Source organism: Misgurnus anguillicaudatus, chromosome 3 (assembly GCF_027580225.2).
Source record: "Misgurnus anguillicaudatus chromosome 3, ASM2758022v2, whole genome shotgun sequence".
In the NCBI taxonomy this organism is placed as follows: Eukaryota; Metazoa; Chordata; class Actinopteri; order Cypriniformes; family Cobitidae; genus Misgurnus; species Misgurnus anguillicaudatus.
In genome coordinates this window covers 27,610,545-27,628,429 of record NC_073339.2, presented here as the reverse complement: position 1 = coordinate 27,628,429, position 17,885 = coordinate 27,610,545, and the positions used below count along the sequence as shown (strand labels likewise).

Below are 17,885 nucleotides of genomic sequence, written 5' to 3'. Positions count from 1 at the left end.
ACTCACACATCATTTTTTAATCTACGTCATTTTTTTGATGAATTGCAATGTAAAAATTTCGTCACAGTCAATTATTATCTGTCATTTCACGTTTTAATGACACTAATTGTTTTCGTTCACATGTTCATTTCTAATTAGGAACATACAAGATGAGCATACATGTTAAAATGTGTTTATTTATTTGTGAAGAGAACTGATTTACAAAGACTGTGCATCACTTTACATGTTTAACATCATGAAGCAGATGAATTAATGCTTTTTTCTCGCAGTGTCAGCAGAGGCGATAAAACTTTGTGCTGAACAGGCAAATACGAACAAATCAAATCACAAAATACTACTGCAATTAAAATATTAACAAACGTGTAAAAAATCTACACTTAATTGAACTAAACTCATGACACTGTATAACTGAAAAAATTGTATGTGATAAACGCATGAAGGCAGATAAATGTATTCTATTGCCATTAGATTTGTCTTGTTAGATTTGTCTTGTTGCAGTTATACTTTTATTCTGGAGAATGATCTTGCGCTCCTACATTACACTGGAGCAGTGGTGGCTGGTGCTACAAATTTGGGGGGGGGCAAACAAACTTAAAATCAAACTTTTACTGTAGTATTGCATGGTTGTAAATAGCCATTTATCAGGTGATGAATATCATTACAGCTTAGCCTAAATGCTGAAAATGTTACTGTTGAAGTCAACTGTTAAAGCATGAAATAAATTTACTATGAATTTGTGAATTTGTGTATAATATGGGTTTATTATCAGTAATGAACTAATCAAGGAAATCATTCAAACACACACACACACACACACACACACACACACACACACACACACACACACGCAGTAAAGTTGTCTAATCACAGACCAGTACTTAAATTGACCAAGCCACCAAAAATACCGGATTATCTGAGCATGTTTTTACCCTTTTTACTGACCTACATAGACACTCGTTAGGGGTGCGCCCCAGACACACAAACATGACACACACAAAACAAACTCAGTTTTGATTTTTTTTTAAATAAATCATAACATGGTGAAATAGTACAACTAAATTATTTTATTTTGTATTAATTTGCACTATATATTTAACTTTTTGGTAACATGTTAAAGTAGCTTTCTTCTCTGGCCAACTTTGGGGGTCGGCCCTCTATTGACCAGCCGCCACTGCACTGGAGTATTTAACTTCAGCAGCACTGCACAGACCTGCAATCTGTCAAAATGGCGATCACATTACACTTACACTAAAGTTGCCTAATCACAGGCCAATATGTTTCTTTTTGCTTTAATAGCCTAGCACAAGTATGTGTTCTCTCACAACAGACAACATACAGTCCAACAGCTCGTTCGGCGCCGTTCTCAAAGTTCCCTTAAAGGGATACTCCACTTTTTTTGAAAAAAAAAGGCTCATTTTCTATCTCCCCAAGAGTTAAACATTTGATTTTTACCATTTTAGAATCCATTCAGCCGATATCCGGGTCTGACAGTAGGGGTGTGTTGAGACACTTAACTCATTCACCGCCATTGACGAGTTATCTCGTCAATTATGAGTTAATATTTAACTAATAAATATGCCTTTCTGGACGAGTTTCAAAGTAAAAGTGTAATACCGCTTTTGTCCACTGGATGTGTTCTTTAATTTGATATAATTTGTATGTTTATATATTTATAGAAGATAATTTTTCCTGCAAGGAATTTTGTGATACTTTTGTTAAAATCACAAAAATGCCGGTGGGCAACTTTTCTCAAAAAGGCTGGCGGTGAATGAGTTAATTCATGAGACCAGATGAGACACGAGATTGGATTCACGAGACCGAGAAGATATTTTTACATTTTTTTAAGAAATGCTCAATGATAAAATAAATGAATGGGAAACTGAAATAACATTATTTTAAAATGTTTTAACTAATCTAGGACTGTCCCTAACAATTATTTTACTAATTAATAATGAAGTACTGTGATATTTTTTGGTAATAAAAAATAGAATAGTGAGAAATAACCTTTAAAATTACATAATAAAGACAATGCAATAATAATTGGTTAAAATAAAGTATCAAAACAATTAAACACAATATGTATCCTTTTATTATAAAAAACAGCACTATGTATTATAACAAATGCCTGCAGGGGGCACTAAAGGACCCGCTTCTGTAACTTTCACTTTAGATGCTTACTTTTAGCCACGTTTTAATACATTTAAAACTTGAATATGTGTCTAACTCTTTACAATATAAATGAAACAGACGTCAAAGCCGATGGTGTACTGGGCAGCGCTCCGACATGTGGTGCTTTCGCACTTTCGACGACCCAAGTTCGATTCCTGGCTCGTGGTCATTTGCCATTTCCATACCCCTCTCTCCTCCCTGTACTTTCCTGTCCTCTCATCTATCACTGTTTAAATAAAGGCAAAGATGGCCAAAACATATAACTTAAAAAAGAAAGAAATGATACAGACACTGTTATTCTAGAGCAAGAACATGCAGACATTAAATCATGTAAACTCAGAGTGAGTTTTATCTGCTGAGAAGCTTCACATCTGACACTGATTAACAGACAGTGGCCGTTTCTCAAACAGAAAGTTGCATCCTCCAGAGGAGTAATAATCAAGGACTTTGCTAAAGTACCATGGCTGCAGCACGCGCAATGATATTATGCAGCGCCCGAAAATAGTCCCCTTGGTAAGTCTTTCAATATTACTGCTTAATATCATTGCGCCTGCTACAGCGATAGTAAGGCAGCAAAGTCCTTGCTTATTATGCCAGAATGAGAGTATAGTTCCTAGCCATATCGGTCTAGAAAATCGCAACTTTTAATTTTTCATCAGTCTTAGTACACAATATAACTACAGAAGAGTCAAGTTTTAAATAGGAATAATATTGAAACTCTTTGGTCATTTTTGAGCATGATGCTAACTGTCTAATCAGATTTAATGGATGATGCTAAACTCTGAGATCGGCTGAATGGATTCCATAACAATAAAAATCAAATGTTTAACTCTAGGGGAGCTGGAAAGTGTGCCTATATAAAAAAAATGTGGAGTGTCCCTTTAAACTCAGTGGCATTCTCGGAGTGCGCTTTTAAACTCCATAAGCAACAAAGTCAACCAAGCCACGGAATATACCTGGATTTTTTCAAGCTTTACAATGGTTGAAAACAGTGATCAGTGACTTTAAAATCCCAAAAAGTGCAAACAAACTAAATATTAAACTTTTACTGTAGTAATGCCGGACTGTTAATAGCTATTTATCAAGTAATGAATATCATTACTGTTTAGCTAAAATGATGAAAATGTTACTGTTGAAGTCAACTAAAGCATGATATAAATGTACAGTAAATTTGAGTATAATGTGAATTTATTATCAGTTATGAACTAATCATTAGTTAACATGTCATTATTCACACACACACACACACACACACACACACACACACACACACACACACACACACACACTCACACTCTCACACTCACACTCACACTCACACTCTCACTCACTCACTCACTCACTCACTCACTCACTCACACATCATTTTTTAATCTACGTCATTTTTTTGATGAATTGCAATGTAAAAATTTCGTCACAGTCAATTATTATCTGTCATTTCACGTTTTAATGACACTAATTGTTTTCGTTCACATGTTCATTTCTAATTAGGAACATACAAGATGAGCATACATGTTAAAATGTGTTTATTTATTTGTGAAGAGAACTGATTTACAAAGACTGTGCATCACTTTACATGTTTAACATCATGAAGCAGATGAATTAATGCTTTTTTCTCGCAGTGTCAGCAGAGGCGATAAAACTTTGTGCTGAACAGGCAAATACGAACAAATCAAATCACAAAATACTACTGCAATTAAAATATTAACAAACGTGTAAAAAATCTACACTTAATTGAACTAAACTCATGACACTGTATAACTGAAAAAATCGTATGTGATAAACGCATGAAGGCAGATAAATGTATTCTATTGCCATTAGATTTGTCTTGTTAGATTTGTCTTGTTGCAGTTATACTTTTATTCTGGAGAATGATCTTGCGCTCCTACATTACACTGGAGCAGTGGTGGCTGGTGCTACAAATTTGGGGGGGGGCAAACAAACTTAAAATCAAACTTTTACTGTAGTATTGCATGGTTGTAAATAGCCATTTATCAGGTGATGAATATCATTACAGCTTAGCCTAAATGCTGAAAATGTTACTGTTGAAGTCAACTGTTAAAGCATGAAATAAATTTACTATGAATTTGTGAATTTGTGTATAATATGGGTTTATTATCAGTAATGAACTAATCAAGGAAATCATTCAAACACACACACACACACACACACACACACACACACACACACACACGCAGTAAAGTTGTCTAATCACAGACCAGTACTTAAGTTGACCAAGCCACCAAAAATACCGGATTATCTGAGCATGTTTTTACCCTTTTTACTGACCTACATAGACACTCGTTAGGGGTGCGCCCCAGACACACAAACATGACACACACAAAACAAACTCAGTTTTGATTTTTTTTTAAATAAATCATAACATGGTGAAATAGTACAACTCAATTATTTTATTTTGTATTAATTTGCACTATATATTTAACTTTTTGGTAACATGTTAAAGTAGCTTTCTTCTCTGGCCAACTTTGGGGGTCGGCCCTCTATTGACCAGCCGCCACTGCACTGGAGTATTTAACTTCAGCAGCACTGCACAGACCTGCAATCTGTCAAAATGGCGATCACATTACACTTACACTAAAGTTGCCTAATCACAGGCCAATATGTTTCTTTTTGCTTTAATAGCCTAGCACAAGTATGTGTTCTCTCACAACAGACAACATACAGTCCAACAGCTCGTTCGGCGCCGTTCTCAAAGTTCCCTTAAAGGGATACTCCACTTTTTTTGAAAAAAAAAGGCTCATTTTCTATCTCCCCAAGAGTTAAACATTTGATTTTTACCATTTTAGAATCCATTCAGCCGATATCCGGGTCTGACAGTAGGGGTGTGTTGAGACACTTAACTCATTCACCGCCATTGACGAGTTATCTCGTCAATTATGAGTTAATATTTAACTAATAAATATGCCTTTCTGGACGAATTTCAAAGTAAAAGTGTAATACCGCTTTTGTCCACTGGATGTGTTCTTTAATTTGATATAATTTGTATGTTTATATATTTATAGAAGATAATTTTTCCTGCAAGGAATTTTGTGATACTTTTGTTAAAATCACAAAAATGCCGGTGGGCAACTTTTCTCAAAAAGGCTGGCGGTGAATGAGTTAATTCATGAGACCAGATGAGACACGAGATTGGATTCACGAGACCGAGAAGATATTTTTACATTTTTTTAAGAAATGCTCAATGATAAAATAAATGAATGGGAAACTGAAATAACATTATTTTAAAATGTTTTAACTAATCTAGGACTGTCCCTAACAATTATTTTACTAATTAATAATGAAGTACTGTGATATTTTTTGGTAATAAAAAATAGAATAGTGAGAAATAACCTTTAAAATTACATAATAAAGACAATGCAATAATAATTGGTTAAAATAAAGTATCAAAACAATTAAACACAATATGTATCCTTTTATTATAAAAAACAGCACTATGTATTATAACAAATGCCTGCAGGGGGCACTAAAGGACCCGCTTCTGTAACTTTCACTTTAGATGCTTACTTTTAGCCACGTTTTAATACATTTAAAACTTGAATATGTGTCTAACTCTTTACAATATAAATGAAACAGACGTCAAAGCCGATGGTGTACTGGGCAGCGCTCCGACATGTGGTGCTTTCGCACTTTCGACGACCCAAGTTCGATTCCTGGCTCGTGGTCATTTGCCATTTCCATACCCCTCTCTCCTCCCTGTACTTTCCTGTCCTCTCATCTATCACTGTTTAAATAAAGGCAAAGATGGCCAAAACATATAACTTAAAAAAGAAAGAAATGATACAGACACTGTTATTCTAGAGCAAGAACATGCAGACATTAAATCATGTAAACTCAGAGTGAGTTTTATCTGCTGAGAAGCTTCACATCTGACACTGATTAACAGACAGTGGCCGTTTCTCAAACAGAAAGTTGCATCCTCCAGAGGAGTAATAATCAAGGACTTTGCTAAAGTACCATGGCTGCAGCACGCGCAATGATATTATGCAGCGCCCGAAAATAGTCCCCTTGGTAAGTCTTTCAATATTACTGCTTAATATCATTGCGCCTGCTACAGCGATAGTAAGGCAGCAAAGTCCTTGCTTATTATGCCAGAATGAGAGTATAGTTCCTAGCCATATCGGTCTAGAAAATCGCAACTTTTAATTTTTCATCAGTCTTAGTACACAATATAACTACAGAAGAGTCAAGTTTTAAATAGGAATAATATTGAAACTCTTTGGTCATTTTTGAGCATGATGCTAACTGTCTAATCAGATTTAATGGATTATGCTAAACTCTGAGATCGGCTGAATGGATTCCATAACAATAAAAATCAAATGTTTAACTCTAGGGGAGCTGGAAAGTGTGCCTATATAAAAAAAATGTGGAGTGTCCCTTTAAACTCAGTGGCATTCTCGGAGTGCGCTTTTAAACTCCATAAGCAACAAAGTCAACCAAGCCACGGAATATACCTGGATTATCTGAGCTCTCGCTCTCATTATGTCCACGCAAAGCCAGCTCAAACACACCACGAAAGTTTGTGCAGTCTATCACACATTCAGACTTTAAAACAGCAAACAGGGAAAACAATAAAAGACATGACTTACATCGTATCCAGCTAGCCAACTCCGTTTGCCATAAGAAGTGGTGGAAAAGCACACAAACTGCAATCACTTGAGACCGCTGGCTGATCTGGTCCAAGCTTCTTAATCCTTTATTTATTCTTTAACTGAACGCCCTTGTAAAGGGTGATTTTGTAAGGATAAAATCATCTTTTCTTCCATCTCAAGATATTCGCTAGCTTCCACTGATCAGTACTGTAACTGATCAGTTACATGACAATCTGCAATGTGGTTATGAGAAAAAAACAATATTGATTTGCTAACAACAAAAATGAGAGGGATTGGGGCGCAGCACAAGGATGATCTGAAACAAACCAATTAGAACTCATCCTCAAGTCACATGCTTTTAACAAGTTTACTGACCTACATACACAATCGTTTAGGTGGTGTCCCAGACACACACATGACGACACACTAGTGCTGGGTAGTAACGGATTACATGGAATCTGGATTCCAAAAATCAAGAACTTGTAATTAGATTAAACTATATTTTAAAATACTTGTAATCAGACTACTGTTACTTTTTATGGATTACATGATTATATATTATTCACACTATGGCAGTATGATTTTCACAATTTTTACATTTTTCATAATAAACTTACATACTGCTTATATACGTTTTATATATAAGTTTTTCTGGGGAAGAGGGGGAGGGGTGTGAAAACGTACAGGAGAGAAGCAATGACAAGACGACAAGATGCAAAATGAAGCAGCACTCAGCGTTTGATCACTGGATGCAAAGGCGTTGATTTGGGTAGGGACGCTAGGGACGCTAATAGGATTGCCTTTGCCTTTCTTGAGTCCCACCTCTCTAACCCATGTCGCTTTATGATTGGCTTTGTCTTGCTGTCTGACGTAGGCTGCATTTGGAAGAATTAAGCGCCAAACCTCTATCAACAAAACATGATGTGCATAAAGTCACGATTATGCAGGCCAGCGGTGGTGAGGAAACAAAAAAATTTATGCGAAAAATATGTGACAAATTTTGTCACTTATTGATTCAGGGGACAGTGTTTTCTCCCAATACATGACATTTCTTTATTAAATGGATGAGTTGCAAATTAAAACAGTGTACAGTATGTCTGGACTTGTTTACAGACCTGATGAAGAGCCTGCACGCTCGAAACGTTACCTGATGCCAAGCAGTTTTTGATCAATGAATGTTTTTGATACTTTTGGAGCTTTGGTGTTGCCGACTTTGCATTACTACTATTAAGTTTTTTTGTCGAGCACCCAATTTAAACTGATGTGCGTGCTTTAGCCTGCTCTTTGTATATTTGTTGTTTTTGCCATGTAACATTAATAACAAAAATTCTATTTTAACTATTGTTCAAGTAAACACCGATAAACCTTTGTGACAATGTGGCTCTGAAGACAATTTTATTTATTTCCCCACCAATGTCAAAATCAAATGTATGCCCTTGACTGGATGTATAGACACCATTTCATTTTTAAAGAAACTCGTGGTTTAAAGAAACACTTCAGTTTTATTTGTGAGATGAAATTTTAGACCTAGCAGTGTTGTTGCAGTGAATTACATTAAATTATATTGTTTTTTTTTTTTGCAATATTGCTGTTTTTGTTTTTGTTTACTTAATTTTAAGTAAATGTGTTTTAAAGTCATAAAGAATTATTTTGTTTTATTCAGTGTGTTACTCTCAGTTGACACTAATAGCAAAGTAAAACAATTTTAGTCTTGTAAAGTATTACCTGTTCTGACATTGCACTTTAAAAAATAGTTTTTCAGGCTCTTGATGGTGAAATAGAATTGAATGTATTTTCCCCCTTTTTATATATTTGAAATCAAATAAGATGTAATCTAAATATAATACAAAAGTAGTCAGATTACGTTAACAACGATGTATAATCTAAGAGATTATATTACTGACTACAAATTTTGTCATGTAATCCGTTACTGATTACGAATTACAATTCATCTACCCAGTAATCTACCCAGCTCTGCGACACACACACAACAAACTTATTTTGATTTGTTCAATAAATTATAACATGACTAGCAGTGAAATAGTACAACATAATTATTTTATTTTGCATTTATTTGGGGAACCTTTTGGTAATGTTAAGGTAGCTTTCCTCTCTGATCAACATTAAGGGGGTGTTAGCATAGTGTGCATTTGTTGCCATAGGGGCAGTTGGGCAGTGACTCATGAATCGAGAGGATAAAGCCCAGCCCAGAAGCATATGTCAAGAACCCTCTTTATAAAGTTAGTCAGCAATATTTAACCTCATGCAAGACATACATCAAACTCAATGTTTTAGATAAATACTGGTACTGTTTTAGGTAAATACTGAACAGCACCCAGCCTAATGAATGAATTCATGATATTCTGCCACCTCCAATTTCTCTTTAAAGTCTTAAAAGCAGACAAGTTGCCTAATTTTCACGACAAACATTACATCCACAAAAATGAAACTTTAAATATCTCCTAAAATGTATTAAGTTTTTTTATGAACCTTCCTTTCAACTTTTTTAACACAGTCTCACCCCATGTCGTCAATATTTGACGACACTTGACCATTCGTCAATATGTGACGCGGAGGGTATACCTTTCGCGTCATTTTTTGACGAACTGGGGACTTCAATACTATTACGTCCGTTGCATTCTCTTCTCCTATTTTCTTACCATTTTCGCGTCGGTTTAGGGTTAGATTACGCAAAATTAAACAGTGTACGCGAAATTAAACAGTGTACGCGAAATTAAACAGTTGTCACCTGGCGTTGGGGTTAGAAACAGTTGTCACCTGGCGTTGGGGTTAGAGTTAGGTTTGGGTAGGGATGTCATTATGTAAATCTAACCCTAAACCGACGCGAAAATGGTAAGAAAATAGGAGAAGAGAATGCAACGGACGTAATAGTATTGAAGTCCCCAGTTCGTCAAAAAATGACGCGAAAGGTATACCCTCCGCGTCACATATTGAGGAATGGTCAAGTGTCGTCAAATATTGACGACATGGGGTGAGACTGGGTTGACTTTTTGAAACCGTAACCTCATATTGGAAGACTGGGACTCACCATACAAATTGAAATTTGAAGTGAACCTAGAAAGGTGTGCTCTTTTAGTGAATTTCTTTTCCATTGTACTGTCTGACACCTACAGTAGATAATTGTGGGGACTCAGTATCTGATTGCAAATAGATTTCTATCTGCAATTTGATAGTGTGTCACTAATAAAGGTGCTTCTCATTGCTTACTAAAGTCTTTATTAAGATTTGCATTGGTTGCTCTGTGTGTACTAAATAACTACATTTGTATGGCTTATTTAAGAAAGAAAAAATGAAATGGAGGAATACAGAAAATTTTGAATGTGGTAATTAAGAGATCTATTATTAGTCTTTATATATTGTTTTAGCTGTTTTAAGGCGAATATTTCCCTGTCCGTATCCATCATTGTTGTCTTCTCAGATGCTTGACTTTACAGAAACAATAAGTTTTTTTTTGTGTTTGTCTTGTTTTTGATATGGCCTTTAGGATTCTGCAGGCAAGGTTCTGGACAGATGGACCATAATGTCCCGAGAAGAGGAGATCATCACTTTGCAACAGTTTCTGCGCTTTGGTGAAACCAAGTCTATTGTGGAATTGATGGCCATCCAGGAAAAGGAGGGCCAGGCAGTCACAGTGCCATCATCAAAGACTGACTCTGGCATCAGAACTTTTATTGAAAGCAATAATCGCACTCGTAGTCCTGGGCTTCTTTCACACCTGGAGAATAATAGCCCCTCAAGCATTCACCATTTTGAGAACATCCCAAACAGTCTGGCCTTTTTGCTGCCCTTCCAGTACATCAACCCAGTGTCAGCCCCTATGCTGGGACTGCCACCAAATGGACTAACTATAGAGCAATCAGGTCACAGAATGCGAGAGGCAAATCTGCCCAGCCAGAGTGAGCCAGTGGAGACCAGTGAGTCTGAGGTGTCACTTTCACCTTTTCGTAGTGTGCAGAGCCCCAGTCGAGGAACAGTGGGAGCCTTTCCCAACTCAATTGAACTTAAAACAGAACCCAATAGAGCTTCACCAATCTCCCCAACAACATCCACTCACCAGTCTCAGCAGTCACAGACACCACAGCAGGAACAACAGGGGCAGCAACAGTCAGGTACTCTCAACAACCACCAAATCCATCACCATTTTGAAAAGAATGAACAGTCCAAACCCATTACACACTCTTCGTTCTCTTCCAAAATGCATAGAATACGTAGAATGGGTGCCACCTCACGCAAGGGTCGTGTCTGCTGCAACTCCTGTGGCAAAACATTCTATGATAAGGGCACCCTAAAGATCCACTACAATGCTGTGCATCTAAAGATTAAGCATCGTTGTACTATTGAAGGCTGCAACATGGTTTTCAGCTCATTACGCAGTCGGAACCGTCATAGTGCCAATCCCAATCCTCGCCTACATATGCCTATGCTAAGAAACAACCGGGACAAGGATCTAATTCGGTCTAGTTCTGGTACAGCCACACCTGTCATATCAAGTGCCAAAAGTGGTTTCACTCTAACTAGCCCCGGACGGCCTACACTAAGTTTTGCCACTCCTCCTCTTGATCCATTGATACAGTCACCTTTGCAGAGCCCTCTTGCCTTCCCTTCTCTGAAGTCTGTGCAGCCAGTGCAGCCTGTGCCACCGTTTTATCGCGCACTACTCTCTCCTGCTGACCTAGTTAGTCCCCCAGTGTCTTTGCCCACCAGCCCTATACTGCCTACCACAACAAACAGCTCATCCTTAACAGATCAGCAGCAAAAGATGTTATCTGCAGGCTCCCACAACAACCATGTTTCTGAAACAGGAACATTTTCTCATTGCCTCCCCACAACTCCCACTATCCAAGATTCCACCATTCTTGACCCCATGCCTAAAAAGAAGCCACGCAAATCTAGCATGCCAGTCAAGATAGAAAAAGAAGTGATAGATGTGGCAGATGATTACGATGACAAAGATGATGAAGATGATAGTTGTCACCATCAGTCATCCCACCTGCATAACAATATCAATGGCAACTGCAACAACAACAATAACAGCATTTATCATTATGAGGATAGCCGACATCATTCCCCATCACATAATGAAAATAGTTCAAGTCTAGCCCTTAGAGGCATACTCCGTCCTGACCAAGACGGATGCAGTGGGAATTTAGGTGGTAAAGTGACTAGTGACCTACAATGTATTGACAGCTTTACCTCTGAGGACCAAGATCATGAGCGTGACTTTGAAAACGAATCCGAGACATCGGAACCCAAAATGCTTTACCGTGACGAGCTAATGGACACTGACATGCCTTCCCTGGGAAAAAAGGTAGAAAAAAAACAGCAAGGGGCAGAAGATGAGAAACACCTACGGGAAGATTTGGAGGAACAAAGCCATTCCCCATCCTCTCAACACCAGCCTGTTATCAAAATTAAGGAAGAGATCAATGATCCTGCTTATGACATGTTTTGCATGGGTCAGTACAGCCTTTACAATGGGGGTATGGCAGTTGCCACTGCAGCCAGTATGGCTGCCTTACATGAAAGTTTTATCTCCTCTATGGGCTATGGAACAAGCCCACCAATGTTCCCCTCTCAGTCCCCTGAGGGTGATCTCTACTCCAGCCCTGATCCTAAGATCTGCTACGTCTGCAAAAAGAGCTTTAAAAGCTCCTACAGTGTCAAACTACACTACAAGAATGTACACCTCAAAGAGATGCATGTGTGTACTGTCGCTGGATGCAATGCTGCATTTCCTTCCAGGCGGAGCAGAGATAGGTGAGACAAATCACTCTGTTTCTTCACAAAAATCAAATATATAGATGTAATTATATAAATGGGTAAGCTTTTATTAAACACTATATATATATATATATATATATATATATATATATATATATATATATATATATATATATATATATATATATTAGGGGTGGAACGGTACACAGAAGTCCCGGTTCGGTTCGTACCTCGGTTCAGGCGCCACGGTTCGATTCACTTTCGGTACAATGGAGGGAAAAGCAAAACAAAAATGAAGAAGGCATTTTTTTAGTACTTAAGCTAATCTTAAAAACATAGGTGTCCTTATCAGTGTTATTTCAGATGTCATGAATATGAACTGAAATGCATTTAACATACTATCTCGTATTTCAAAATGTATACCTCTAAGTAATCTTGTACTCATCTTTCATACAAATATGGGTTCAAATGTATTACAAGTGTTACCTAAATACATTTTAAAATTACATTTTGGCCTTATTTCATATTAATGTACTAAACAACAAAAAAATAGGTTTGTAGGATGAATTAATAGGTGTGTACGACTTCACGAGGGGCTGCAAGAAACGACAAGTGGATGACGTCAGAGTAATGCGAGAGCGATTTGAGATCAGCCTCCTCCGCAAGATTTCTCGCGGTACTCTGACGCTGATGGCGCTGCATAAAGTTGAGCACGCTTAAAAAACTGAAAGCAGCTGAACTCGACAGAACTGCCCTGCGTATGCCTGTTGTATATAGCAGGACAATTTATCTCCTACTTCTCAGCGTGAGAAATACAAAGTGTGGCGTTTGAACTGACTGAAATGCGTGTGTGTCAAGGTGAATGCGTGAGACTTGAGAGCCCTGATTAGATGTATTTCCACTCACATACCTAACAACTGCTGAACAACGCCGACGCAAAGTCCTCGTCTTTTCCACCACTCTCTCGCCTGTACTATTGTAACTGACTGGAAAACTGAAGCTTTGCCAAACTTGCGATCTTAAAGAGGCTGGCGGAACGTCTAACTCTTGTGGAACACCACCACTTGCCATACTCGCTGTCGGCTGCTCATTCACTGACTGGACCGGCGTCGACGTGACAAAAAAATGCAGAGTGCCAGAGAATGTAGACGGGCTCTGATAGAGCGCATACATAGGCGGAGCTCGGCTGCATCGGCGCCAATCAGAGCTTCAGAGCTAAAGCGGGGCAACAGATTAGCTGTCCATAAAGAACCCGCGTATCTAACAGTAGTTCCGCATTACATTAATTATTTTGCACGCAAGTTTTTTTTATTTTCATACCGTGTATTCTCCGTTTAAATTCATGCACTGAACCGTGACCCCCGTACCGATTCGGTTCGAAACGAATACATGTATTGTTCCACCCCTAATATATATATATATATATATATATATATATATATATATATATATATATATATATATATATATATACAGGGTGTGATTTGGGAAAAAACAGAGGGGGAATGTTTTCATAGGCATAGATTTCGGTGACGTCCATAATAATTTGACTTTTGGTTTGATCTTTTGACTGTTTCAGTGGTTATGAGGAGCAATACGACAGAGAAATTTGGTCATTGTCCGACCTAACAAAAATCCATTATAATATAATTTTTTTATATATATATTTCTAATTAAAATATTTATAATATTCAGAAATGCGCTCTCCGTTCACGAGGTCTGATCGGAAAAAACCTGAACCTCACTGTCTGCTGAACTTGTGCAGAAATATCAAAATATAACCAGCTTTTTAAAATAGTTTTAAAACTAAACATTTAGACTATTTAATAAACCATTACAGCAGAAACAGTTTGCTGCTTTTAAAGTAATAACGTTAACTTTACACTGTGATGCTGGGCTACAATGAAATGATAGAAAGGACAGATGCATTGTGTTCCTCATTTGCGCGAACTGGATGAGCCCCGCCTCACTAAACGCCTCATTGGCGTTTATCATATGTGTAACTTCGGCCATTCTCAGTGGTGTGACTGGGACACTAACTCTGCTTGTCATCATAAACAGATAATCAGATTGTGATGTTTATTCCCGCTTTATTAATATGCTGAATAATAATACACAGCTCCACAACAATCTCGCAAGTGTTGATAGGCTATTACTCGTGAGGTGTAACCGGATGTGTAACCAATCAGATAGCGCCGTGGGCGGTACATTGAGCAAGTCTATATATATATATATATTCTTTAAAGGATTATGGCCCAAACTGATATTGCAATCACACAACAGTTAAGGGCTGCAACTCCACTTTTTTAATGACAATATCCTGGCCAGACCACTGTTGTGAGTGATAGAAGTATTTGAAATGAAAATGACTTCTTAATGTCTAGTGACATATCAGGGCCATTTTATGATTAATTGATATACATTTCTTACATACTGTTCCTTTAAACAATAATATCACAATGTATATATAATTCATTGTATTATACTAAGTAATAAAAACAGCATAAGGTCAGGAGGTGTACTAAAAAGTATAATAAAATAAATAATAATAATGATTATTAAGGATTATTAAAGATTTCACAAAGAAATACACTGACTTACAATTTTACTAAAATCTGTTAACACAGATATGTGGAGTGAAATGCTGTAAGCAGTGAAGCATTCCACTCATGTTATAATAAGCAATTTCGGAAATGCCATGATGTACATTTTAAATAAAGATCCAATAGGCTGCAATCTACTTTGCAATTTGTTCCTGTCTGGTGAACCTATACGTTCTACATTCCTTATTGCATGTTTAAAAGACACAAAATAGACATTATCAAATCACACCATAACAGGAAGACCATTTTGACGGTGCATTTTTGCAAACACATATTTATTGCATGAATGTGCTATTAACCTGTACTTGCTTACCTGGCACACAGGTAGAAATGCATACATTAGCAAAGGTTGAGGCTTGTCAAACCACTGCATTCGTTAGCACATCAGGAGGTGTTGGCCTTTCCCTCTGCTAGTTAACACATTTATCATAAATTGTCCCAGAATACATTTGTGCTAGAGAGTAAGCAACAAAAAGATCTTCAGGCAAAGACTGACTCTACAAAGTTAATGGGTTTGTCTTTACAAGTAAAGTTTACACTGGCCATCATTTTTATTTAAACCATTAGAGGACGGTATTAAAAGCAGATACCATAAAAAATATATCAGTTTTGTTTGGTGGCCCTTTACATGCCCTTTACATTTGAGAGAGAGAGAGAGTGAGAGGGACATTTGTGTGTGTGTGTGTGTGTGTGTGTGTGTGTGTGTGTGTGTGTGTGTGTGTGTGTGTGTGTGTGTGTGTGTGTGTGTGTGTGAGAGAGAGAGAGAGAGAGAGAGATTGTTCTGTACACATCTGCCCCCTACTGGAATTTACAAATGAACTGCTCTCATAAGTTTCTCAACTGTACTTCAACCCCTCCCCCCCCATTTTCTCTTATTTTTGCTGAGCTCCTGTGAGGGGTGACTGTTTCTATCTCTGTTTGTTCATTAGAAAAAGTTCACAACAGTGCTTGCTTACTGTGGGTCTGAGAAGAGGTGATCAGAGAAATGTTAGTGTGACACTGTCTTTATTTTAGTTCCAAGTGGCTGCTGTCAGACCAGTTTATCTGAGAGGTTGTGCAATAAAGAGGTTGTGTGGGTTAGGTTTTACATATCTGTCAACATTGGGATGTGAAAATAAGGGAAATTTCCCAAACCCTAACACCACAACCCCAAAAAGCTTAAAAAACTGTCAATGGGGTAAGAAAAAAATATTTGGAAACAAGATTCCTTTTTTTCTTAAACACTTAATTCAAGAAAAATGAATGTAACATTTCCATATCCCAATGGAAGTTTTTTTATTTTTTGCTTCTTTTATTACAAATTCACTTAACTTTGATATTTTTGTCTAAACACTTGTTTTCTTTGATCATTTTGCTCATCAAAAAATGCATCTTGATATAAGAATTTTTAAATACTTGTACTGAAATTAAGACAAAAATACTATGTAAAAATTTATATGTTGGTATATTTTACTTCACTCAAATCTAAGTAACAAACAAAAACATCGGCATGTGGCGGCGAGTTGAAACTGGTGGGGGGGGGGGCAGAATTATCTTTATTTCAGTGGGGTAACATCTCATAAGTGTCCCCTGCGTATTCTATGCCTGTGCACCTGCTTATGTTTTCAACTACATTCTTAAAAATAAATATGCTACATGATTTTTGGCTGTCTTGTTTCCATAAAACCTTCTATGAAGTGGAAAAGGTCTTTAGACTATAAAAGGTAGAAATAGTTATTTTAAGAACCTTTGACTGAAATATTCTTAAGGTAACCTAAAATGGTCCTTCTATGGCATTGCTGTAAAAAACCTTGTGTAGTGTAATTCTGAAGACATTTGTTAGCTCATTCAGGTGTATTTTGTAAAGATTAAAGTTAAACTCTACAGGACATTGACCCTCCAGGATTGCAGTTTCTCAACTGTGCATTAGAGAAAGAAATCTCAAAGCAAATCTTAAAACAAAGCACACCTTCATCTAATTTGACTCACTTTTCCTTTTCAATTTCTCAGTACTACAACTCATTTCACAAATGTGCACACTTGGCAGTAACCGAAAGCGCTATCAAACATAAAAGATGATTAACGTTCCTGGGACAAGACACATTAAGAGCCACTCCTCTTTCCTCCTCTGCAGAGTTAAAATGGTTTCTTATGAGAGGCCGCCTCCAGCTTTGGGCAAATTGGTTTGGCTGCCACATTAGAGGCCAAAGGGAGGAGGAGAGATAGCTGAGGAGGTGTTTGAGGGAGGAGGAGGGGACTAGAGGGCCTAAAACAGGTTTGCAGGGGAGTAGGAAATGAAACAAAAAACCTACTGTAAGCTTGACAAATGAAAGGACAGCCTTTCTTCCACACAGTGTTAGGGCTTGAGCTTTATGTTTAACCATGCTTAGCCAAAATTAGCTAATTGAAAGGTACTGCTTGTTTGTTTTCCTCAATATTCTTAAGCTGTTTAATGTTGACGTAAGACATCTAGTCTTTTAGCAGAGCATGTTATGAATACTTTTATATCATGATAATGATATAAATATAAATATATATATATATATATATATATATATATATATATATATATATAGTACAGATTTGAGAAAATATAACTATGTCCTGATATAAGTCATATATATATATATATATATATATATATATATATGACTTATATCAGGACATAGTTATATTTTCTCAAATCTGTACTGGTTGACACATTTCTACCGGTTTATCGCTCACCCCTACTCTCACTAAAAGCTCACTGAAAATAAATAGATAGAATATTAAAGGTTCTGTA

At 37.0% G+C, this 17,885-nt stretch overlaps 1 protein-coding gene across 7 annotated transcripts in view; it reads left to right on the top strand.

Moving 5' to 3' along the window:
• The window catches only part of bnc2 (basonuclin zinc finger protein 2), a 384,791-nt gene that overhangs the window by 351,546 nt on the left and 15,360 nt on the right, over window positions 1-17,885 (top strand). For all 7 annotated transcript variants that reach the window (XM_055205284.2, XM_055205285.2, XM_055205283.2 and 4 more), the window contains one exon: window positions 10,285-12,557. In XM_055205284.2, coding sequence (XP_055061259.2) covers window positions 10,285-12,557 — 2,273 coding nt within the window. The remainder of the gene's footprint in view (window positions 1-10,284; window positions 12,558-17,885) is intronic.